At 56.3% G+C, this 26,016-nt stretch overlaps 1 protein-coding gene across 1 annotated transcript in view; it reads right to left on the bottom strand.

Moving 5' to 3' along the window:
• SRRM3 (serine/arginine repetitive matrix 3) overlaps positions 1 to 25,194 on the bottom strand; it is a 53,891-nt gene extending 28,697 nt beyond the window's left edge. The window contains exons 1-2 of the mRNA XM_032872465.1: positions 25,086 to 25,194; positions 4,714 to 4,963 (exon numbers count right to left, since the gene is read on the bottom strand). Coding sequence (XP_032728356.1) covers positions 4,714 to 4,946 — 233 coding nt within the window. The 5' untranslated portion in view covers positions 4,947 to 4,963; positions 25,086 to 25,194. The remainder of the gene's footprint in view (positions 1 to 4,713; positions 4,964 to 25,085) is intronic.
• Between the last annotated feature and the right edge of the window lie 822 nt (positions 25,195 to 26,016).

Below are 26,016 nucleotides of genomic sequence, written 5' to 3'. Positions count from 1 at the left end.
CATAGCAACCTGTACCTCCAGGGGCCGGCAGGTGGCTCACAAGCTGGTCTACCTGTGACTGACTCCTCTGTATCCTGAGCAGGCCTGGGAGATCCCTGAGGGCAGGGGCCTTGTCTGTCTGGATTGCCATCATGTCCCCAGCATCAGACACCTTGTCTGCCAAACGTGGGGTCCACATTTTTTTTTTAGACAAACGAGTGGCTGGTGATGGAGAGGCATCGAACCGTTTGCAGGTTGGATGTTCCTTTTGGACATCCACCTCCGGTGGCTGCGTGGCTGGAGGGGCGGGATCTGGAGGCCGGGAGGCTGGCCCTGGGCTACTGCAGGGGTCTGTGCAGTCGGAGTGAGAGAGTGGCCATGAGGACGCAGGGGAGAAGCGGACAACTATCCATCAAGGACGCAGGATGACTGGGGTCTGGGGACCGACTGGGGATGTCAGGGGCTGCATGAGAAGCATAAGTTGTTTCTTAGCCACATATCCCCTGACCCCAGGTGAGGTCTGTCCCTCTGCAGGTTCAAGCACCTGTGATGTGGCCCACCATCGGGAGGATTAAGTCCTGCCTCCCCGGGGCAGGGGCCCCTCTCTTCCAAGCCTGGGTCTTAGCTCATCCATGTCCCCCCCAGTCCCTGTTAGCCTCAGAACTGCGTTTGGCTGGAGGTGCCTTGGCCTTGCTTGTTGGGCAGTGCTCACCTGGGCTGTCCTGGTGCCCAGGAAGAAGGAGTGGTGGCACGTTCTGAGCAGTGGAGGCACGGAGGAGCTCCCCCCACCCCACCTCCTCCTCGGGAAACCAGCTTGTCATTGGCACCGGCATAGAGACAAATAGTAGTGGCCCTTCGGTACTGCCCAGCCCCTGAATCACAGGGCTCTGGGAGGGAGAGACAGGCTGGCTGGGCCGTTAGGCACAGGGCCCTGAGCCCGGAGGGGTTGGGGAGAAGATGGTCCAAGAACGAGGCTGGGCCAGATCCTCAGTTGAATGGGATGAGCTTCAGGCCAGGGTCAAGTTCCCCAGACTCCTGGGATCTGTGGAGGCTGGGCGGTAGGAGTAGAAGTCAGGGTTTCATTGATATGTGGAGCCAGACACATGCAGGGACTGAGGGCTGAGCTCATAGCTGGTAGGTCCAAGGCAAGCTGACAGACTCCAGCACGTGTCATTGGGAGGCCGGAAGGGCTGGGCTGAATCGACGTGGAGGCATGGGGAGGACCCCTCTATGTCTCGGGACATCTTGCTGGGAGAAGCTGGGGACCTGGGGCTGGGCAAGGAGGTCTCAGGTACAACCACTACCTCCAAGTCTCCTGCTCCTTCAAGCCTCTTGAGGTCAACCCTCAGCTGGGGCCACGTTGGACAGTGATTAAGGGAAGAGGCCGAGAGCCAGGCCGTCCTATTTTTGAGTCCTGGCAACCCCCACTTCCTAGCTCTGTGACCTTGGACGAGTCCATACACCTCTCTTAGCCTCAGCCTCTACATCTGTGAAATGGGATAGTAACTTGTCTTTCATGGCTGTCGCAAGGACTGCAGGAAATGATGCTTACAAAGCACTTTGTGCAGTGGGTGGCACATAGTAGCTGCTCAATAAATAGTAATGACCAAGGACTATTTGTCTCAGAGCAGGAGGGACAGAGGGTCTCATGGTCCTAGGCCCCCTGCCTTTTTCCATACCACACCCCTGCCAGGTCAGCATCATCCCAGGTTGGGAATCACCTAGGCCTCTTCTCCGTGTTCTCGTCGAGGCAAGGGCCAAGATAGGAAGCTGGTGCCCAAACTGTCCGCTCCTTGTGGAGGCAGCGGCACCTGCCAACTTAAGGCCATGCAGGGGGTCCAGCTGCCATACCAAAGTCTCAGACTAAAAGTCAAAGGCTTGGCCAGGGAACTGGGGACAGGGAGGACGGCGACACCCGTCTCAGTGTCCCCACCCCCTTGCTCCAGCCCTCAGGTTCTCTTGTCTCCCCTCCACTCTAGGGACCACAAGGGAGGGACAGGCCAAATTCGTTGTTGCTCCCTTGACCGCCCTCTGAGGTTGGAGTGTGGTAAGGAGACACTGCATTTTCAAGGAGGACCCCAGAGTACAAAATGTGTCATTCTGCCTGTCTCTGCCCAGACCTGGACGTTCTTACAGTGTCGCTTTCTCGGCCACTATGATCTTCCCTGCAGCTCTGAGGCAGTGGGTGGCCTTCCTCTTCCCATTTGACGGATGAGGAAACAGAATAGGGAAAAGGGAGGCTTCCAGGCTCCAAGCCCCAGGGGCAGAGCCATGCTCCGTGCACCTCGGGAGTCCTCAAAGGAAGGGGCATAGGTGGGTGTGTGTGTGGCGGGCAGTTGGGGCTGAGGTGGGAGCAGCACACCACACAGGCCTGGGGCTCCGGCCCTAGCCTTCCGGTGACTACAGGCCGCCCTCGGAGGCTGCCGGGAAGGCGACTCCCAGACAGCATCAATCACCAGTGAATTAGCCGGCCATCCATCAGTATTAGGGAAGGGATTGCTTTTTAATGGGGCCAAAGAATGTGTGTTCCTGTGACTAGTGGGAATATTTGTCAAATGCCTGAGAACCTGGTAAATAAGCTCGAATGAACCAGTGTTTGTGGAAATGGATATTAATGACCGGATGTCATGACAGAGCGAGGGTGCCCAGTGCTGGTGGAGCACCTTCCAGGGACTGGCCGGAGGTGGGGGAGCCCCAAACATCTTTAACTCACAGGACTCTCTGAACGACTCCCTATTTCCCAGGCCAGGAGTTGTGGCTTGCTCACGCCTGGATTGTGGGGTTCCAGAGCGGCTGTGCCCTCCGCTGAGCAGACTGCTGCTAAGGGGTAGGAGTGGGGGGCTGGTGACTTGAGAGCTAGCTTTCCGGGGGACTCCTGTCTAAGGGCTTGGGTGGGGGAAAGGGCCTGACTGGAGACCTAGTGGCTGCCTCCCAGAGAGGCGTGGGTCCTCGATGCCAGGGGACCGGCGTCGAAGACATGGCCAGTGCCGTCCCCTTCTGCCTGAGGCTGTCCGAATCTGAGAATGACCCTCTTGTGTGCAGTGAGGGGCTGGGGGAGAAGGGGATTCAGCCAGAGGGAGGAGGCTTGAGGAGGGGACGGGGGCCATGAGAGGGCACCTTCGGAGTTCCCTGAGAGGATGGGGCAAAATGGATCTCATTTCTTCTGTCCATATCCACGGCTCATCAAACATGGTTTCATTGCCAGCTGGAAGCCTCCTCACCTTCCTCCCTCAGCTGCCTTCCATCCTTTTATCGCTCTCTGCAGGGACCCTCCCCATCCCCACCTGGTCCCCAGCTGGAGATGAAAACCAAGTCTACGTGCCCCAGGGGCCCTACTTGGCCGCTACGCCCTGAGGACCCTGGATCCAGGCCCAGCCTTGGCTCTGCCTGCAGCCAATGACTGTCTCCGAGCCTCAGTGTCTTGCTGGGCTCTCTGGTGATGGCGAGCCATGTCTTGGCTGCCTCTTGGGGAGCAGGAGGCCTGGAATGGACAAAGAAGTGGTTTGGAAGCACTTTGGGGACACAGGCGTCTGCCCCCATGTGGCTTTGGGGCCCCAATGCACTGGGCATATCTGATTTCTCAGCTCACAGACAGTGCAAGTCTGATGGGTGAGCCCTGCTCCCCGCTTTGACTCCCTTCGCAGCCAGTTCACTAGCTTCAAAATACTCAGGGCGGATGCAAAATGGAACGTTGGGGCCACCGGCTTTCTTGGAGCTGCACAAAAGGGAACAGCTTTGTTCTGTTTCTTTGCCTCCAGCTCCATGTGCTAGGCCTGTCCTGTCTCCACTGGACTTTCGAGGCAAGTCCCTAAAAAGATCAATGCACAAGCTCTGACAAACTCCTACTCATCCTTCAAGGCCCATTCAAACATCTTTTCTCAGTCTCTCCTCTGAGCTCCTGAAGCACTTGGCCCTCTCCTGTCCCGTCCCAGAACCATGATTCTAATCTGTTTTATGGTGGAGCTGGTTGTAAACATGCTTGTTTCTCTTCTGAAATGGGAAGGGGGTGGGGGGGGGCTGAGGGATGGTCTTTGAGGAAGTGACTCCAGTCTGGCTCTGGGGCCCAACATTACCCAGAGCAGTGACTGGCACCCTTGCGTGTCTCTGTGACTGGTTCTGAACTGCACAGATAAAACGGAAGCTTCCAGATGTGGCTGCTGGCCGGGACTCCTCTGCTGAAACCACAGCCAGCCTCCGCGGGACCCCTACCCCCACCCCCAGTCAGGGCCCACTGTGCTCTCGTGCCTGGCTGCCGCACCTGCTTGCCAGAGTCCGGGAAGCTCGATAGAGCCATTTTAAGTATAAAATTTTAAAAAAATTATTTTTATTAATACATGATCTCTCTGATAGAGCCGTTTTAGAGAGGCGCAAACTGAGACCTTGACTTGTCATGGATGTTTCCTTACTTCTCTCCGCTCCCCCCCTCCCCATTCCTCCCTGGGACTGGATGTTTCGGGAAGACATGGACTGGGTCTCCCTGGCGTCAGTGAATCTGAGCCTAGTTCAGAGCTCGCCCTAGAGCAGGCGTTCAAGACAGCTTATTGGTTGAATGAACTAATAAACTAATGCAGTTCCCCTGACCTGGCAAGGGCCCCACCCCATCCGGCCTGACTGCAGGGTTTCGATCCCCTCCCGCCCCGCCCCGCCCCGGCCGGCCCCGCCCCGGCCGACCCCGCCCCGCCCCGCTCCCCCCGCCCCCGGCCCCGGCCCCGGCCCCGCCCCCAGCCCGCTCACCCTTGCTCCTCCATCATCTCCTGCAGCTCCATGCACTTGAGCTCCACGCGCCGCTTGCGCTCGTGGTCCAGGATCTCGCGGTGCGCGCGCTTCACCAGGCCGGGCTCGGCGGCGCGCAACTCCTCCTCCGTCCGCGGCCAGGCCCCCGAGGAGGCGCCGGGCTGCGGGAAGCCGTTCGCCGCGTCCGGTGGGGAGGGCATGCTGGCCGCCCCGTTGTTGACCGTGGAGGACATGGCAGCTGGCCTCGGCCCTGCGAGACAGACACAGACACCAGGCGGTGGTCACTTCTCGGCCACCTGCTAAGCTCCTGTGCGCGCGGGTTAATCCTGGAGATTTAAAGGCCCACTCATGGCTCTAATCCGCTTCCCCTCATGCTGCAGAAGGCCGGGGTGGACATCAGGTTAGCACCTTTGGGTCACACCTCAGGGCATTGGCAGAGGGGGGTGGGGATTGGACACCAGGCTTTCCCATCTGCAAAGTGGGTGGATGCTGGACCAGAAGGCCTCCAAGGGCCTCGAGCTTGGGATAGTCCTCTCCAGGGACCTAGTAACCACCCAGGCAAAGCATTCTTCCTTGTACCAGTTCCTGGGTCCCTGCTTGCACACCTGCTTGTAACTTGCCCCAGGCAACCACATCGGTCTCTGGGAAAATTTATTAGTTGTCTTTTTTTTTTTTCCAGTTTATTTATTTAAGTAATCTACACCCGAGGTGGGGCTCAAACTCACGACCCCCCCGAGATTAAGAGTTTCGTCCTCTTCCAGCTGAGCCAGCCGGGTGCCCCAGGTGAAATCTGTTAGTTTTGTTTTCCCTTCAGTCTCAGTTAAACCTCCTCACACCCGGGGGTCACAGGCTGCAGGGCCCCACGGCAAGCCTGCAGGAGGCAGGGGGACTCAGTTGACTGCAGTCCCACCACCTATGCCGTTTCCAGCCGATCTGGCCAACTTCTCCAAAGCCAACTTTCCGGGTGTGGGCCAGATCCAGAGGGAAGCCCGCAGGTCTGTCCCCTCCTTTGCTCTGGAAACACTGCTCCTGCAGATGTGACCAAAATGTCACTGACATGAGCTTCTATGACAGCCGCATCCTCCTGCAGGCTCAGACTGATGTGGGAGTCAGCCCAGCCCGGAAGGTAGGCGGCCCTGGCTTCACACTAGGGCTCAGAGTAGCGTATGCACACGCACCCGTGCAAGCACACTCATGTGCACCGACAGGACCTATCTGGACAGAGGGGGGCACCTCCAGCTATTTCCACTTCCTTTCTCCTAGGCTCCAGCTAGTTGCTAAGCAACAGGGAGGCCTCCTTCCCAGGGAGTGGGATGGGAGAGAGGCAAGAGTGGAGGGAGGTGGGAAGAAGGGATTGGGCATGTCTGGACATCCCGGATGGGGCCTTTCCTGCAACACATGCTCACCAAGCCCCACACAGAGCTCTGGGAGCCCTGTTCTCCACCTGCCTTGACCATGGTGCTTGGCCGTGGGTGACCCTTCTGGCTGTTGGTCTCCTGCACCAGGGACATGCGTGGAGCTTGGAGACCCCTCTTGCCCTGGCCCACCACCTGTCACCAAGTTTGGTTCCCTAGCCCCTCTTCTCGACATTGCTTCCATGCCTGTCACCAGCAAAATCCAAGACCCTCACTCTGCTCCTCTGCCTCCCATATCCTGGCTCCCCCTCCCACCCCGCCACCCTCCACCCTGCGTCCACCTTCACCATCAGTAACCTGAGAGTCAGTCCAGGAGCACACCAGACTGTGTCATGCCCTAATAGCCTCTAGTGGCTTCCCATCACTTAAAGTCAGACACAGCCTGCCTTCTGGTCTCGCTGTAACCACACTCCCACTGCCACAGATTCTCCCTCTCTCTGGTGTCCAGGCTTCTCCACTTGGTACTCCCTTCCCCTGGGACACCTTTTTGACTCCTTTGTGTCCTCAGAGTCACTGCTCATAGGATCACCACCTTCTCGAAGGCTTCCCTTACCCCTCTAGCTGGTGCTACCCAGCCAGAGCTTCTGCCACTCACTGTTGGCCCCGAGGGCTCACAGGTCTGCCCCCTCCATTCCCTCCAGCACAGAGGGCTGCCTAGCTTTAACTCCTAGTGCCAGCGACGTGCCTGAGTGAGCAGGGGGAGCTCGATGCACTTGCGTGGAACCAATAGAAGACAGTTACAGTGGGAGGCGGGATTGAGGAATACTGGGCAGAGTCCTCAACAGGGTCCGAGACCTCTTTGCATTTTGCCTTATGCTATCTGGCATCTTCCTCTCTTGCTACGCTTCATGGTGCAACCAACATCCAGCCCCTCAGCCTTGGTCATCTGTCCCCAGGCATGCACTCTCACTCCTTTGGGCCCTTGCCCATAGAGTTCCCCTGTGCTGGAATTCCATTTCCTCTCTTTTCCACTGGGGAGCTTCTGCTCATCCTTCAGGGTCCAGCCCAACTGTCACCTCCTCCGGGAAGCTGTCCAGGCTTCTCAGGAAGAATGAGCCATTATCTATTCCTGCTCTTTGGGCTCCAGCTTTTGTCCTCACCTCTTTAGATCCTGAAGTTCAACTTGTTTGCATCTGACCCCGCCTCCTGAACCATGAGCCCTTTGAGGAGGGGATCCCTTCATTCTGGCTGCCCAGAGCCTACCCAGCCCCTGGCAATGGTAGAGGCCTCTGGAGGGTATAGGGGAGCCCAAAGAGCCAGGCTCTGAGCCATGCTGCTGGGCATGCTTCCCCTCTGACATGGGCGAGGCTCCCCAGCCTAGAAGTTGGCCCGAGCTCCTTGAGGGCAGGGGAGAGGGGAAGATGGTGGCGGCAGTTCTGAGCACACTCAGATCTCCAGACCGCCCCCGCCCCTGCCCCCAGCAGTTCTGCTCCCAGCTCTAGCAGAACACCTGGCTAAGATTGCCAGACGGCTGAGGGCTATCTTTCAGGAATGGCTCTAAGAAGGAAAAGAGAGGGTACATGGGTACGGGGGCGGGGGTAATATGGATTTCCACTGGGACGGATGGCGGATTCTGCCAACTTCACTGGGTGTGTTGCAGATGGCCACCAGGCAGGAATCAGAGGTAGGTCATTGAGGGACGACCCCTGAACACCGAGAGGAGCGGCAGGGCCCCTCAGAACAGTCCCTGCATATGCAGCCCACTTCCTTCCAAGCTGTAGGTGCTGGGGCAGCAGACCAGGGAGTTACTGTGGGCACAAGTTCTCTCTGAGAGGCATCTGACCTTATCTTTTATGGAATCCCTGTGAAATTGCATAAGGAGAGAGACCGATCATGGTTATTGGAACGAATATTCTGCAGTGTTGTAATTGGTGGATAGACTGACCTGTGCTCCAAGGGAGCCGATTCATGGGTTGGTATCACATTAGATAGAACATGTTTAGTGGAGGGCCACAGGGCTCTGTCTTCACCTATGTCTGATCTGATATGTTTGCCATTGACTAGATGGAACATTGATAATCTGATGATCGGATTCATCGATGATAGCACCTGGGGAGCCTCATAAATAGAGTCATTTTCTTTTTTTTTCAATATTTATTTATTTGACAGAGATCACAAGTAGGCAGGGAGGCAGGCAGAGAGAGAGGGGGAAGCAGGCTCCCTGCCAAGCAGAAAGCCCGATTCGGGGCTCGATCCCAGGTCCCTGGGATCATGACCTGAGCCGAAGGCAGAGGCTTTAACCTGAGCCATTGAGCCACCCAGGTGCCCCTAGAGTCATTTTCTAAAAGGACTCACTAGACTGGACAGATGGAAGACATTAAAGAAGGTGGAACAGGACAGAGAAAATTCCCTCACTCTGAAGCCAGATCCCAAGCGAACTTTCTAAAATTGGAATATGATAGACATGATTTAGACACAGTATATTTAGGAAGGATGTAGGAGTCTTCAATGGTCACAGACCCGATCTGAGTCAAGACTATCCTGTGGCTGCCAAAAGTGCTTGTTGTCTTAGGCTGCATCAACAAAGACATGATGTCTAGAATGGGGAGGTGATAAGAAATATACAGGTGGTCAGAATCCCTATCTTCAAATACTTGAAGGATTATAGAGGATTTAGGCCAAACCTGGCTGAACTGTGGGGAAGCTTGTTAAGATCAGATAGGGTTGGGAAGCCTGGGTGATTCAGTCTGTCAAGTGTCCAACTCTTGATTTTGGCTCAGGTCGTGATCTCAGGGTCCTGAGATCAAGCCCCACAATAGGCTCTGTGCTGAGCTTGGAGCCTTCTGAAGTTTCTCTCTCTCCCTCTCCCCCTCCCCCTTACACGTTAGTCCACACTCTCTCTAAGAAAAAGAAAAAGAATTAGGTGGGGTTGCCAGATTTGGCAAATAAAAAATACTAGGGAAGGGAGCCTGGGTGGCTCAGTTGGTTAAGCGTCTGCCTTTGGCTCAAGTCATGATCCCAGGGTCTTGGGATCGAACCCCATATGAGTCTCTGCTCAGCGGGGAGCCTGCTTCTCCTTTTCTCTCTGCCTCTCCACTCTGCTTGTGCGCTCTCTCTCTCTCTCTCTCAAATAAATAAATAAATACATAAAAGTCTTTAAGAAAAATACTAAGATGCAAGTTAAATTAAATTTGAATTTCATGAATTTCATATTTGGGGCATACTTATACAAAAAAAATATCATTGTTTATTTGAAACTCAAATTAAACCGGGTATCTTATAGTTTCTAGGTCAGTCCTGCCTGGGACCCACCCCAGACCTACTGAACCCGAGTCTCTTGGGGATCGTTCATGTCTCCCGAGTGATTCTGATACAGACTCTCTCTGGACCAGCTGTGGGGCGCTGGTGTCTGGAGCAGCAGTTCTTCAGATTTTAATCTGCATCAGAGGCACCCAGAGGGTTTGTTAAAACACAGCTTCGGAGTTTCTGATTCAGTAGATCTGGGGTGGTGTCTGAGAATTTGCATTTGTAACACGTTCCCAAGTGCCCTTGATTCTGCCTGTCCCCAGTCACACTGAGAAGAGGAAGGACTTGGGCAATCTGGGCTGTTCCAGAAGAAAGCCAGGACTCCTGTGGGGAAGTCAGCTAGAGCGGACTTCAACTAAGCCCAAGCCAGGATTTTTTTTTTTTTTCCCCTTAGCACTCAAATCTTTAAGAAAAAAAATAAGCAGTTCAGTTCATCCTAATATAAGTGAGCTCCCCATCACAGGAATGTTGGAACAGGAAGTAGACATCTTATCTGCTTGACAAACACCCACCCAGCATCTACTCAGGCCAGATCCTATGAAAGGCTGGGCATTTGGAGATGAACATGACCCTATCCTGGCCATCTGGGAGCTCATGGACCAGTTTGGGAGACCAGATGGGTGGTGCAGCCGTTTCCTGGGAACATGGAGGGCAAATTGGGGGTGCACTGAGAGCGAGGAGCTTGTGGGGGTTAAGCAGGCAGGTGTGGAACCAGAGCCCCAACTCTCACCTGACCCTAATACCATAAGGTCCTTGGGGACAAATACATTGAGTCTCTTTGGGGATACAGTAGGAAATGGGGGAGTCTTTTCTGCGGATTGGCTGTGAGACCCTGAGAAAGTCACTCCCCCTCTCTGGGCTCTTCCCCCCCGACCCCCCACAGGTCAATGAAGACTGTAGACTCAAAGATCCTGCAGATGCTTTCCCCCTCTGGAAATCTAGGTTAATACTAACGCCTGTGTACACTACCAGACCTCCAGCCCAGTCCCTTCCTGCTGATGTGGTCAGTGGCCAGAGCCGCACCAGCCACCCCCAGAGCTCAGCCCTGAGGCTGTCCTCAGCATGGGCTCAGGTCCCAAGGGCAAGCCCAGATGTAGGGCCAGCCACACGCATGTGCACGTTAAGAATCTGGCTGACGGGCTGACGGGGAGCATCTCCTCTCCTGCTGGCCAGGAAGTGGTTCAAGGGCCAGAGCCCTGACTTCCAAGGCTTGTGGCTGAGTCCCTGGGCTGGCCTCCATCCCCCAGACCCCAGCTGGGCTCCCTTGAGCTGCTCTGCTTGAGAACAGGATGGAACGCAGTCTGAATGCGGGTACCTTCAAGTCCAGCTCTGGTGAGAGAGATTAATGGAAGGTGAGACAGCCCATCCGGATGGCAGGGTCCAGTCTGCTGACAGGCTCGGGTGCAGCTAAGGAGCTCATCACTCAGCCCAGGGCTCAGAAGGGGAGGATGCTCAGGGCCCGGCCAGGTCTGGGAGAGAAGGCAGTGGACCACATATGCGTCCGACGGGGGAGAGTGGGACAGGTCCCCGGGGGGCCCCGGTTTGATGGGGAGACAGGGAGGCTTCGGAAGGAACTCATGAGCTGAGTGACCTTGGTCCATGACTAAAACTCTGCCTCAGTTTCCTTGCCTGTAAGATGGGACTAATAATAGCATCCTCCCTCTGGGTTTGTTGTAAAGGACTAACCCCTGGGAAATGCTATCGGGGTGCCTGGCATGCAATGAGCATCTCATAGGTAGTACTCGTCATCACTATCGTTGCTTGTTGGGGCGACTGTCCTCTTCTGGACACGGGGTTTTGTGAAGATGCCGAAGGAGCCTTATATCAGGTCTGGCACTGGGGAGGAGGCTATGACCTGGGCCTCACTTGGGAGTTGTCATCATATTGGGAAGACTGAAACCTAAGAGTGGACCAGGTAGTCGACTGGGGAGGGAGGAGAGGGCAGAGGCTGGCCGGGGCAGGGCAGTGGGCACCATTCCGAGGAGTTTGCTGGACTGACCTCAGCCACTTTCCCTTCCCTCCCTGCAGGCCACTTCCCCCCACTCCCCACCTCAGCCTCCAGCACTGGGGCACCCCCAAGGCAGGCACCCCAGGGTCCCCTCTGCTCCCTAGAGAACAGCACCCTTCCGTTGGGGGCTCCTTCACCTGTCCCTGCCAGCGAGAGGCCCACCTCCCCAGATATAGTCCCGGGACTCCGGGCCACCACCCCCTCAAGGTACAGATTTCCATGGCTTCCAGCAAGCCCTGGATCCATGGTCACTCAATTTAACCACTATCCTGCCACTAAGGTCCTTCTGTCTCCCACTGGCCCAAGACGAGGATGGGGAGTAGACAAGGAGCACTGGACTCGGAACCAGAAGACTTGGGCTTGAATTCCAAGTCTACCACTTCTGTCTGGGTGACTAGGGGAAATCCTTAAATCTCCCTAAGGCTCATTTTTCTCATCTGTAAAATGGAGACAATACCCCCTACTTCATAATGTGGTGGGACGGTTCCTTCTTTCCATGACAAGCTTGCTATGAAGACAGATCCTGATGACCCTCTTTACCCCACCCTGTGCTGGGGGAACAAGAAACAGACCAGAGGGGTCTGTCTTTGTTTGCGAAGCTCTGAGAAGGCAATGGTGTTTGAACTGGCCCTTCCAAAGATGAGTCTTGTCGGTGGAAGGGAGAGGGAGTGGAGGTGGGGCACAGCACAGGCTGAGGGCAAAGGCCTGGCAGGGCCCAGGGACCTGGGACTAAGAGGGAAAGGGTGTGTGGGATGCACAGCATCGTGAAGGTGAGATCTCTGAACAGAGGGTGAGCCCTTCCAGAGCAGGAGCCCAGTGTGTGGACAAGGGGTGGGCAGGGGCAGGCCTCCTGAGTTTCCCGGACAAAAACGATTCTGATGTGGCCCATCAGAGATGTGATGGAACTTACAAACTCATAGGAAACCAGGTACTCAGGTTGGGAAACTAGGTCTGGATCTTTGTAAAAGTGAGTGTGCAACCATCCCCGCTGGGTCCAAGGAATCTGAGGGTGCCCCTCCCCCACTCCCATCCCTGGCGCAGACATGTCCCCTGGAGCAGAAGGGAGAGGTTGTTCTCCTAGTACCCCTCCCCTCCCTGGGGGTCCCTTCTCCCAACCTCCAGGCCATAAGCATGAGCATGGGCAGAGGGGCAAAGTCATCAAGTAGTGGGTAGAACAAACTAGAAGCCTTCCCGTGCAACCTGTCCAAGAGGGTGGAGCTGGGGGCTAAGGGCCACTGGGTCACGGAACAGCCCCCTCAGCCCAAGGTTCCAGTCATTTGTCTCACAGCTGTTCACCAAGTGGCCACTCTGGGGCCCCCCAGAGGATAAGAGATCCAGGGGAAGGTGCACTGATGTTGAGTGCTGGGATGAGGGATGTGGCAGAGACAGCAACTGAATTGGGGTGTGTTGGGAGGAGCATAGCTGGGAGGTCTTCCTGGAGGCAAGATGTGAAAGCATAAGGAGGAGTTTATGGGACAACGAAGGGGAGGAAGGATGTCCTGGGCAGAATGCGGAGATGTGTGGGAGGAAGACTTGAAGAGGAAAGATGGGAGAGCGTGGGCTCGTGCCTTGAGCATGGCTGAGCACAGAGGGCCGGGGGACAGGGTGCTGGGGAACTGAGGAGCTAGGTCATACCCTGCAGGTAATGGGGAGCTAGTGAGGGCTGTTGAGCTGGGGAGGTCATGGTCAGGTTTGCATTTTGGAAAGATCTCTCTTGCTGCTCAGTGCCCTCGCTTTTAGGGGTCCCTGCCCTTTGGAGAGAGGTCTGACCCTAAGGGTCAGTCCAGCCCAGGCATAGACCTGCAAGCGGCTGTTCAAAGTCACTTATGACGTGCCCTAAACTGACTTAACTCCTGTGCTCAGTTTCCTCATCTGTAAAATGGGATTAATATAAATGCCTCCCTTGCTTAGGGGTGAAGTGATTAGCCCTCAAATTAAGGGTAGGTAGAAGTGTTAACTGCCAGTTTTACCCATAAACAATGCCAACCAGTCTAGACCATTACAGGCGGGAGTTAATCAGTAAGACCTGTAGATCAGTATAAATCAGAACAGATCAGGTAGAAAGGTACGATTCCAGATCAGCACCAGCTTGCAAAGACCAGCAGGCCAACACGGCGGCTGCTCACAGAAACCAACCCACACAGACCCCTTTCAGCTGGTGAGAGACCCTGCAGCACGAGGCTGGGGGGTAAGGTATTCAGGCAGGCCGGCAATGAGAGGGTTAAGCAGAGCGTGCTGCCTCCCAGCCTTCTTGGAATCTCCTGGGAGGCGCTGGCGCTGCTGTTTGTTACCCAACCCTCGGGAAGACGCTGCAGCGGGGAGGGAGAGCCGCAGAAAGCCTTCCTTTTAATTATTCAGCAGCGGAGCTTCCTGCTGCCCCCGGAGGAGCCGGGAGGCAGGCTCTGGCCTGAGCCCCCCAGGGCTGGGTCTGGCGGGGACTGGAGGAAGGGCCGGTTCCAGGAGGGGAAGGCAGCCTGGCCCACGGGGGATGCTGGCCCCACAGCTTGGGCTGCAGGGTCCCACTCCTGCCCCTGCAGGTCCAGCCCCACGGCCAGGCCCAGGAAGGCCCCCAGGCCCCGGGTGGGGCTTGGAGCTGTCCTCTGCCAACAGTCTGGGTCTGCTGTAGCATGGAAAGCGCGGGGCTGGCCAAGCTCCTAGAGCCAGGATGGGGTGTCCAGGGCAAGCAAGGGAGGGAGGGCAAGCCCAATGTCCACGGGAGAAAGCCCAGGCTGCTTAGCTGACACCTGGGTCCTGAACAACCTATCCAGCCCCACTGTGTCTCAGACACATGGCACTCTAGAACACACCAGTCCCAACCGCTCCCTCTGCCTGGAATGCCCTTTCCCTTCCATGTTTCCCTACAAGACACACGGCTCAAGCATCTCCTACTCCGTGAAGCTTTCCCTGACCTCCGGTGGCGGGTGCACCTCTGCTGTGCTCCCAGAGCCTTACCCTAGGGCTGCCACTCTCTGCCTTTACTTCTTTCTACTGTGACTTGTCCCTGGCCTAGTGGAGGCTCTCCGAGGGCAGTGGCTCCAAGGGCTCTCCAAGGGTAACATCCATCTTTGTGTCCCTCGTGCCCAGCACAGATCTTGGCACAACACAACCACATTGTGAACTTTACTTAAACCCTCTGTGAACCTTTGTTGAAATCCAGCCTGTGTTTGCGCTGATGGGGAGCTCACTACTTGTTTTTTACTACTTCCAGAGACGTCAGCAGGAAAGGTCCCTGGTTCACGCTTCGGTGTGCCCAGACTTTGTGTGTCCGTTGGCATTTTTACACAGGTCCTATTGTCATATACTTGGTAAACCTTGGAGTTCAGCTTTGTCTTTGGGTAGAAAGGACTTGCTTGGCACCCAGGCTCTTGCCAATCAGCCCAGGGCCTCTGTCCCTGTTCCTGTTGGCTCTGATTTGGGGTCCCAGAGCAGAGATCTTGGGTGGCTGCTCCCTAAGGACAAGAGGCCTCAGCTGTCAGCTCCCCACAGAGGAGCCCACAGCAGAGGCCGTACAGCCCGGACGAGACCAGACCAGCGTAGCCCAGGACAGGCCACGGAGAGCCTGAAGCCAGGGTTCAGACCGGACTCATCCACAGAGGCCGGTGGTGGGGAGAACCCATAGACCAAGGCAGACCAGCATTACAGACCAGTGGAATAGAGCAGACCATGCAAAGTGGTCATCGAAAATAATGCAGAGAGTTCAACCTGGAAAGCAGATCTGTACACACCAGTGCTGATCCCAAACGAACAAGTAGTCTTTTAGTCCCCGTTCCCGGCTCTCTGCGGGAACAAAGGAACCCCGTCCCACCCAGCCCACTCTGCTTCTCTTCAGGGTCCCCTCTGGCCTTTGGAGAGCAGATAGTGTCCCCCTGGCTGCCTGAGCTAGGATGGAGATTTGAGGTTCAGGGGCGGTGTGGGGGGGGGTGCGGCGGGCAGGCGGGGCAGTAACCTGAGAAAGAAGCTTTTTATGGCTGAGCTGTCACTGACAGCATGGGCTGCTAGGGAGTGATCTCTGTGTCCTGGGGAGGGTCCAAGCCAGATGGCCTTGGCGAGGCATCCCAGGGAGAGACACCTGTGTGCCAGGAGTCCGTATTCTCCGAGGCGTCTCCCTACCTGACCTCTGGGGCTGAAGCTGCAGTGAAAGCAGCTGAGCCCGGGGAGCCACATCAGGTTCCATCACGCCCTTCCCCACCTTCTCCCTGTAAGGATCAGATCCCTCAGGCTCACACCTCGGAGCTGGACTGAGGAAGAGTAAGACGGGCCAGAAGCTGTAGGATCAGATCTCTTTTCCTTGTTGAGACTCAGTTTCCCCATCTGGACAAGGTGTCAGTGGCCTGGCTGCTACTACTGGGGCCAGGGTAGCTCTGGGCTCTGAGTCTCTGGTGGTCTAAGACTTAGAAGAGTCAAAGTTGGTGGCGAGGGGCTGCCCTGGGAGCTCTCAGCAGGAAGGATGTGTGCGGGACAGATAGACAAGCCCCTTCCACCCACTGGGGAGGGTGACGGGAGAAGGCAGGGCAGCTGCCTCCACTGCCCACACAATCTCATTATGGAAAATTCCCTCTATTGACTCAGCTCTAATCAAGCAGGCTGCCCTGGGCATCCCCCCCCCCAGGTTTCTGCTGGGCCGGGTGAGATCAAAGACAGAGCCGGGCTGGGGGCTGGAGGCTCCTCTGCCTTTCCCATCGATCCAGATGCGCCTCCTGTTGCTAGGCAACCGCCTCCAGTCTCTTCTGGTCCTTCCTCCCCCAGGGGCCGCAGGATTGGGCAGTAAAGGGGGAGAGAGAGAGAGACCCCACGTTCATTCTCTAGGTCTTCCCTTACCGAGCTAGAGATCTCTGTCACCAAGGCCCTCCTCTTACCTGGGGAACACCCTTCCTATCCTGGCAGCTTGACCCTCCCCCAGAAACGGACCCCTTTTCTCCCTTCACATTTGTATTCATCTCCAGAGTACTTGAAATTCACACCTCCTGTGCTGCCCATAAACACTCCGTCAGGAAGACAGGCCCTGAGATTCTGGAGAGGAGAAGAGACCCCACGGGGGTCTGCAGAAAAAGTCAAGGCTACCAACTTCCAGCCCAGCATCGGGCTCCTAGATGTAAGGAGCCATTTAAGCTTAAGAGAGTGGCTCTGAATTCACGCTCCCAGTTTTGAGTGGGTTGGCGCTTTTTTTTTTCTTTTTCCAAAACGTAGGATGCATTTCATAGTAGTTTTTTTTTTCTTTTTTGTTTCAAGTGCTATAATTTAAAACTGTAAGTTGTGTTTTAAAACAGGCATAAGAATGTACTGTGGGTTTTGGGGGCTGTAATTGACCAAATGCAAATCTGTTCACTTGATCACATTTTAATATTTTGCATATTTTATCTACCCTATACTGCTCATCTTTACCTTTTTTTTTCTTTAACCAAATATATGCATGCCATCCAGCAGTGATGTGCTGACCTACTTATATAATGGCTTATTTAGGATTTTAAGGTCTCTCCCCGTTCTGAGGTCTTTACAGCCCTCAGGGATGGAAAGTTTCTCCTTTTCTCTCTGGTCTCTCATTAGACCTTTTCTTAATGCAACTAAGAGACAGGAAGAGGGATGTGTTTCCCAAAGTATGAAGAGCCAGAATTCGGGAGTTCAATGGCCCAGCCCCCGAGAGCCACTGGGAGATGCACGGTCCCTGTGCAGCCGTCCGGGTGCCCTTGGTCCTGCCACTGCCTGCCACCTGCTCCCCCAGCTCTGCTGTACAGTGACAGCTCCTCCCTGACTCCCCTGCTCAGCCCCCATCACACACTTCAACTCTGAGAGGCACAGCTTTCCAGGGTCCTTGACAAATGGTAGCCAATTAATGTCAATTAATCTGATTAGCCTAAATAGTTAATTAAGCAGTTAATTAACAACATCATTGACAATAACCTATGGCTCCTGAGGGATTGTGGGTGGGAGGCAGGGATGGTGGGGGGCTCTCCTTGCTCTGGAAGGGGTGAGTCCCTTAAGGTCAGACTGGGTGACTGGGCGGGGGCTGCTCTCTTTGAGTCTCCACCTTGCTCTGTCATCAGCCCCAGAATCTTCATCGGGGCCTCGTCTGACACCTTCCCCCCTCCTCCGCTGCCAACAAGCCCGCCCCTGGTCCCTGGCCAGGATTGAGAGGGTCTGATTTATGCTGGAGAGGCCACACCTCAGCACAATAGCAGAGGAGAGCTATTGTCTAGAAACCCATTCTGCCCTAAAATCCCAGACAGGCATCCCTATCTCTGCTGCTACTACCCCCACTCCAGACTGTACCCCCTCAATGCCTCAACCCCTGTCAGGGCCATGGACTTCCCCAAGCTGGCCAAGCAGCCCTGGAGGGGAATCATTGCCCTTAAGCCCATCCTACAGATGACTGCCCTGAACCCCTCCCAGAGGCCAGACCCTGTGTTTGCACTGGGGACCCATAACAGTGACTAACACAGGGTTTCTGCCCTCTAGGAGCTCCCAGTCTGTGGTATCATCAAACAGTGAGGCCTCTTTTTTACTACCATGTCTTAGCTGGGTGATGCTAGGGACGGCTCTGTGCCTCAGTATCCCCCTGCTGTGTAGCCTGAGTACCTCCTAGGATGTTGTGAGGGCTAATGAGTTTGTCCATGGGAAGCCCTTAGAGCAGGACCCAGCACATGGGAAATGGGGTGTTTACGGTGATTATAGAGGGAGCCAGAAGGGTAGATGACCAGCCAGGACAGAGTACAAGAGGGGCCGAGAAGGAAGTAGCATGGGACCCTTGGGGGCACAGGGCGGGAGGAGAGCTTGGAACAAGGTATTGTTCAGAAAACACATGAGCAGAGGCTGAAATTCAAAGAGGCAGAGGAAGGGAGAAGAAGGGCATCCGGACAAAGACAACAGCACGGGCAGAGTGAGGAGGCGCTGGTTCCCAATTCTGGCATGTACACTTGCCTGGGAGCTTTAAAAAATGCAGATCCCCAGGCCCCATACCGAATCCATTGTTATGGGTGACCCCAGGAATCTGCTTTTTGTAGGCTGTTCTGGAAACCCCGACGTAGCTACCCTGCACCTAGAGACCCATGGCTGCCGTGGATCTGGGTGCCCCAGGTCGGGAGGAGCTGAGCTGCAGTAGGAGAGGCCCTTGGCCACGTGACACATGTCGCAGGCCCCCAGTTCTCTCCATCTGTCCACATCATGCTTGCCTTCGGGGGTGACCTTCCTGAAACAGCTCCGGCCATTTGCTCACCGGCTGGAAACATCCCTGGGTTTCTCCACTGCCCACAGGAGAAAGGCCGGACCCCACCCCCCACCCCCTGGGCTGGCACTAAGACCCTCCATGAGGCCTCCCTCTTCAGCCTGGTCCTCAGCCCCTGGGCCCAGACCCCGACTCTCCAGCCACACTATCCCCCAAGAGCTTGCTGTTTTCCCTCCGCACCTCTGCTCATGCTGTTCCCTCTGCCGGAAATACCTTCCCCTTTCCCTCCCCCTGGCAAACCTGTACTCCTATCAAGTCCATCTGCGAAGCCAGCTCCAGAGTCAGCTGGGCAAGCAAACTCCCCCACTGCCAGTGCCCCAGCTGTCCTTGGAACGCTCCCTCATTAACCCATATTCTGTCTCAAAACATTCACCAGTTTATGGGCCTCGCTCCCCACTGGACGGACGGCTTCTCTTCCCTTTCTCCAGTGCCTAGCACAGAATTTGGGGATGCCTATGGTAATTCAGCTGTTGAGTTCAGAGGAGCTGCTGAGCCAAAGTCTGATGTATGAATGAATGAATGAATGAATGATCGTCTCCGCTTTCTGATACATGAGGAGCAGGGGACAGAGGGAGAGAGCATTTGGAGGCAGGGAAGAGAGGAATTCTGGGGACACTGATGGGTCACAGGGATCAATAAGGACGTGTCAGACTGGGCCAGACAGGGAGAGGGGACAGGGCTGCCTGGAGGCAGGACCAGCTGAGTGTTCCAGCTTCCTTCCCATCCCAGAAGTCCCCTCTGGTGCCCTCTTGGAAGAAGGGGTGGCTTGGCTCCTCTGCCAGTCCTGAAGCCTCCTCCCCCAGCCTGGGGTTCTCTGGTTCTGAGGGCTGGACCAGTAGCCAAGGCTGGGCCCCCCCATCCTGCCCTGCCCCTGGCCCACAGGGGCTCTTCTACCTGCACGTACACCCTTGTCAGCTCTCCCAGCGTGTGTCTCCAGTGCATGTCTCCTTTGCTGTCACCTCCTCCCAACCCCCGGCCTGTTTGTCTTTGGTCTCTTTCTTTCCATCCCCACCCCAGCCCCCTCCCGAATGCAACCAGAGTGGGCTTCCTAGAGTGCAGATCTATTTCGTGACAATGCTCCAAAGCCTTTTATGACTTCCATTGCTTTCCAAATAAATCCCCAGCTCTTCAGTGATTCTTAAGATCCTTCCTGACCTGGCCGGGCCTATCCCTGCCCCCTGAGCTGCCCTCCACCTTCTACTCCCAGGTGTGCCCTGCGTGCCATGGCCACATTAGATCATTCCTTATCCTCTTAGCTCACCAGGACTTTTCATTCCTTTGTGCCCACGCTGTTCTCTGGAGTGTCATGCCCCTGCCTTCTCTGTCTGGCACCTTCCCTGTTGTTCTCGAAAGCCCAACTTCAATGCTCCCCTCCCAGAAGCCTCCTCTGGCTGCCCACCGTGGTAATCTCAGCCCGACCAGAACATCAGCTCTGTTCCTTCGTGCCTGCCTTTCCCACTAGTTTGGGTGCTCCTCAAGGTCATGGTTGGTGTCCGGTTCACCTGGGTCCTCAGCGCTCAGACTGGGACCAGAAAATAGGAGGCAGCCAGTAGATCTTGACCATGTGGTCTCACACTCAGATGACTGCCATGTCTGGGGGTAGTGCCCTGGATTTAATCCTGGCCCAAGTCACTTATCCTAGCACATCTGGAGGCAGGTATCCTTATGCCCATTGTACAGGGGAGGAAACAGACCTGAGTGTAGAGGTTGGGGCCCAAAGGAGATCAGAGCCCAGGAGACTGGTAATCGCCTGATTCCCCATTCTGAGCTTTCTTCTGAGGTCTTGTTGGATCCAAGGGGATGTATGACCCTCACATGCTCCTTCTCCCCAAGCAGCTCTGGTCCTCCCCTCCTCCATCCCTGGTTGACTGTCACAGGGCCCAAAGCCATCTCTCCAAAGGAAACCCTCCCTCCCCGCCGCCAGAAGACCTGAAAGGTGTGCCCCACCCAAGAAGGAAGGGCTGGGGTAGGCGGCAAGGTTCTCCTCCCAGCTCTCACCGGCTCCCTTGGGAAGCAGCTCCAGCCTTCAAATAGCCATTGAAAGCAAGCTTTTTGAAAAATCTTTAAAGACATCAGAGAATTCTCATGATAGAGTGAAAAATAGAATGCCGGCTTCCCCCAACAGTGTGTTCCCAGTCATTTAACTCCATGTCACTATGAACACACGGACAAAATCCTGCAGGCACCATCCCCGGTGTTCACAGTGGCTCTCTCTGGGCAGTGGGACTACAGATGAGCTTTATTTTCTCCTTGGCTTCTCTCTTTTCTCAAGTCTTGTACAAGGAAGATGTGCCATTCTTCGAATCACAAGAATTCAGTGAAACTTGCTTTTTACCGGTCTCCAACCCGGGCAGTTTTGGGGGGTGGTGGTGGGGATGGAGCTCAGTACGGGAGGGGTCTCAGAGCCACAGGCCCTACTCGAAGCTAGAAATAAAATAGGTAGGCCAAGAGCTCCCTGGGTCAGGAAGCTGCCTGCTCCCCAGGGTCCGGTTCACTGGGCCCAGACCCCCTCGTAGGCCTCAAAGACCCTAGCAGGATGCTAAGGGAACTGTGGCCCCACTTGCCAGCTTCTTCAGGAAGAGCAGCCTCTGCAATGGGCAGGAGGCCAGGGAGGGGCTGGCAGGAGGCTGAGGCCAGGCCGGATGCCTGGGAGGCAGCGCCGCAGGTGGATGGGCTGGTAGAGTTTGGCTGGGGGTAGGGGTGACCCTGGGGCTGGGGGCTGCTCTGCGCTAAGGCACAGATGACCACTGTGGCCTTCCCCCGCCACCCCCAGGCCAAGAGAATCAGCTTGGGCAGCCTGGACCTGCTCGCCTGCCCCGACCCCCTAAGGGCTCCCTCCTGTCCCCCGTTCTGGATGGCATGGAGTCAACAGGGCTTGGCCTCTGGGAATGGAGCTGTCCCCCTCCTGTGCCCAGAAGAAGGTGAAGGAGCAGAACCCAGAGTCATCGGCAGGCCCTGAGCCACAGTGAGAACTAGGCTGGGGCAGCCTGGGGTCTGCAACGGTTGGTGATGAGCCCCTCCCCCTCATAATCCCTCTGCTCATCCCTCACTGACCCCTCTCCCCCCTCACAGAGCAGCCCACCCCCCCTTCCTCTCTGAACACCCTCAATGAGTGCCCTCTCTGATCCTGCCACCTCCGTGAGCCCCCCACCTTTCCACACCTAACACCGGTGGGTGTTAGAATTGAGAAGGAATGTTCTTGTCTGACCTCCTCTCCGCGCTCAGACTGTCCTCCCCAGACCAGCTCACGCCCTCTCCGGGGCCCTGCACCGACTTTTCAGAGCAACAGCTGCAAAACCCTTCCCTCTCACCCAGACGCCACAAGTAAGCCTCAACTACCTCACCCCTGCCGCTTCCCTGGGTTTGGGGCCTGTGCACTTGTGTCCTGGGAGCCTCCTGGAGTTTGGTGAACAACTCGGGGAGGGCATCTTCAAAGTGTCCCTGTAAGTCACCTCCGATCCTGGGCCAGGACGGTTAAATCCTGGCTCAAAGAAAGAACCTGGGGTCTCCACGTAAGCCACTGGGCCTCTCCAAGTCATATTCTCCCCCTTTAGCTAAGACCCCAAGATTGCAGATGAGAGGGACAGGTGAATTTTAAATCTCAGCTTCAACTAGTAACTCAAACTCTGAAACACCTGGAGGTGACTTCTACCTCTGCCCATAGCACCACAGGCTTCCCGATATCCAGATTTACAGAGCAGAGAGATCTTAAAATCGTGCTGCTGGCAGGGCTTTCAGGGGTCATCCAGTCAAACCCCATCATTTTATGGCCGAGGACACTGAGGCCCAGAGACAGGAAGGGACCTGCTCAAGGTCACACAGGGAACCAGGGGCGGAGATGGGCGCAGAAAGAAGGTCCTCGGACTCCTGTCCCAGAGCCCTTCAGCTACCTCTCCCTCCCGCCTCCTCCCACCTTCCGCTGGCCCACTGTGCCCCGGCTGACCGTCACCCAGGAGAGCCTAGGGAATTGAGGACAGAGTGATGTTGTGGAAGCCACACTGGGCCCCTGTGGCAGTGGGTGTGGGCTGCACCAAGACCTTGCTCTGTGACCTTGGGAAAGTCACATCGCTTCCAGGCCCTGTTTTGCTCCTCTGTGAAAGGGAGCAAAAACACCTTTGATACCAGGTTTTGGGAGGGTGAAATGAGGTCATGTATGTGAAGTGACAGGTGCATGGCTGGGGCTCGGAGGGGGTGAGGGAGTTAAGGAAGAGAGGGTGGGATCCCTCATCTCCTCAACAGAGCCCCCGATGGCTGCTGGGACAGGAGGAGCCTTGGGGACAGTAAGAAGTGGGCAGAGGAAGAGTAAAGTCAGTAGGGGAGGCTGACCCCAGCAGTGCTGGCAGTGGCTTGTGACCATGGCCCTGTCTCGGGGTGGGGGCTATCCGCTCAGAAAGGAACAGCCAGTCTCTGGCTTGCTGAGGTCAACAAGAGGCTGGCAGGCAGAGGAGGTGAAAAGTGGGCATGGCAGTGAGCAGATGGGCCTGCCAGACCCAGAGTCCCGCTCTGGCAGGCGTGACAGCGGCAGGGGTGGGTTGTGCTGGGGGCACCCAGCTGGCCAGTTCAAAGCACGTTCCACCTCCAAATATCCCAGTGACCTTGGGGGGAGTCAGCTCCCCACTGCGCTGCACACCCTCACTCATAGTCTCAGGCTCCTCACCTGGAAAGCCGGCATCCCGAATCAAGAAACTAGCATTTAACTGGGCCTTGCTATCAAGGGGTTGGGACAGGTCATCAGCTGCACTTCTGCCCCAGAGAAGACGGCTTGGGTGGCTTTGTGACCTTGGGGAAGATACTCCAGTCTCATTTCTCAGCTGCGAAATAGGGACAACAGTGCCTTCCTTGGGAAGCTTTTGTGAGGACTGACTGAGTCATCTGTAGCCCTGTGCCTAGCACGGAGCCTGGTACTAGGCCCTGGGCCAAAGTCCACCTCCTCTGGGAAGACACAGACGTGCTTCAAACAGTGCTAAAAACTTTCCCACCTTTACCCAGCTCCTCCTGAAGAAATTCTTACTTGCCTTTCATCGACTAACATTTGCCCAGCATTTTCCAGCCCCAAAGTCATCTCCCTTCTATTATCTGGATTATGTCTTGGAACAGCAAAGTAGATGCTGTTAACATGACACCTGTTTTACAAATCGGGAAACAGGTTCAGGAAGGAGAAGTAGCTTACCTGAAGTCATGCAGCTGAGATCTGAACCCATCTCTCAGACTTCAGAGTCCGTGACACCCTACCTACTTACCCCCACCTCTTAAAATCCAATCAAATCTTTATTCACCCTTCAAGAATTCCTCCTCCACCCCTCACAGGAGAGTGGGATGGGGCATAAAGTTAAGAAACCCCAAAGCTGGTAATGTGTGGGAGCAAGTTCCTAGCCAGCTTGGTCCTATTTCTGGCTGGGGTAGAATTTTGTACCTGCCGGGGCCACGACCTTAAGATGCACAAAGAAATTCTCCAGTCCCTGCCCTGCTCTCCGTCTAAGTTCCTGCCTTTTCTCTTGACACAGGACCAAAGGCCAGCCCAGGCCCTCTGATGCCAGAAGTGGGTGAGTGAGTGAGGTCTTAGGGGAGTGAGAAGTCGTGGCTGGGCTAGAGAACAGGCATTGGAGTAGCAGGCTAGACCTGGGTGCCCTTCTCTTGCTTCCCACCAAACCCATGCCCACGATGGACATGTTGCCAGGAGCAGGAACTGCAGGAGGCTTCGACACTGCCCTGGCAGGAGCCCTGGGAGGGAGGGGGAGGAGGCTGCAAGGCAGAGGCTGCGTCTCTTCTCTCATCTCTCCTTTTGACCAGGAATTTGCTCTGAGCTTGGGCCCACTCTGAGCTTCAGAAACTCTCTCTGGGCGTTTGGGGAGGCCACAGAGCACCCCCTGAAACTCCTTGTGGTTATTTTCTCTTCTGTGCCCTCCATCCTCTTTCCAGTGTGAGAGTAAATGCCATCCTGTGTGAGACCCAGTTCTCGTTGCCAGGCCTGCCTCCCTAGGGGCATTTGGGCAGCTGGGAAAGGGGCCAGCCTGTCCCCTGTGCTGCCACCCTCTGCTGGACAAAAGCCCAGCATTCAGGTGGGGACTTGCTCCCTCCACCCCTCCCAGGGACCAGCATCTCCATGGGGTCCCTGCATTGATCTCTCCCTCCCCTAGAGAGCAGATCCTTCTCTTCAGTTGGGGGGAGGGCAATTGGACTGCAGTTGGGGGCCTCCCTAGCATCCTCGTGGGACAGGCCATGGTCATTTATGCCCAGGGGAGTCCAGCCCATGACCCCGCAGTGTTCCCACTTTCTCCATTCCGCTCAGTGAAATGAACAATGTTCCTTATCTCTGTTTCCCAGTGCCTCGCACCCCGGATCAAACACTCTTGCAGTCCCCCAACCCCTCCCCTCTGCTCTGGGGCCTGCGGACTCTTGAGCCCCTGTCCAGCGGTGGAGGCCCGAGGTTCAACCCAGCCCCAGCCCCTCTGGGAAATGCCCCCGCCCCACTAGGGGCTCTCACCTCCCCGCTGACCGCCGCGCTCCGCCGGGTGCTGAAACCAGGCCCTCCGGCCCCGCTAGTCCCGGCTTCTTCCTCCGCTCGGCTCGGCAGCGCAGCTCCGCGGCCCCCGCGGCCCCGCGCCCTCCGTCTCCCAGCGGACTCCGCCGCCGCCGCCGCCGCCGATTGCTGAAATGCTGGACAGCGCACCACCATGGAGGTGGCCTCCCTGCCCGTCCGCCGGCCAGAGAGGCCCGGCCCCCACAGCGCCCCCCGCAGGCCCGGAGGGCCCCCCGCAGGGGAAGCAAGGAACGGGGCGTCGGGCAAGGACTCGCCACCGCAGAGACATCAGTTCCACTTCCCGCGGGTGGGAGCACACCAGCTCCCGGGGGCGCCCCGGGCCAGGGAGGTTATTAATTTGGAACTGGAAGCAGAACTCGCTAGTCTGAGTTCTCGCCAGGACACTGACTGCGCCGCTGGTGTCTAATAGGGCCCTGGAATCCAATGGGGGACCCCCCAGGAACCCCCTGTTATCATGCATCCTGCATCCCGGTAGCTGCTAACCAAGGCTGAGAGGGGCAGGGGAGGGCCATCCTAACTGGGAGAGGAATTTGGGAATGGAACCTCTGGACCTTCGGTGGTGCTTGGTTGGGCGTCTGGAGTCGTGAGTTCAAGTCACCCTTTGGTTCCGCTTTTCGTGACTTTGGGTGGCCTGTCGGTCCTGCAGCTTCCACCTTCCTTTCCTTGGCCGAACAGCGAGCGGGCCGAGTGCGGGGGAATTCAGGGGTAGGGCAGGCTCCTGAAGAGGTTTTGGAAGCCCAGAGACCTTTCTCTAGTGGAAGCCAGGAACGTGAGGTCTTTGTGGGGTTGCGGGTGGGGCCACTAGTGGTGTCCCCTTAGAAGCTTCCTGTCCCAAGCAACAGGGCTGCAAGTGCCAGAGCAGGCCTGAGCAGCA

The sequence above is a fragment of the Lontra canadensis genome, unplaced genomic scaffold (assembly GCF_010015895.1).
Source record: "Lontra canadensis isolate GAN:19392208 unplaced genomic scaffold, GSC_riverotter_1.0 scaffold45, whole genome shotgun sequence".
NCBI classification, from domain to species: Eukaryota; Metazoa; Chordata; class Mammalia; order Carnivora; family Mustelidae; genus Lontra; species Lontra canadensis.
This window is presented reverse-complemented; position numbering and strand designations above follow the sequence as displayed.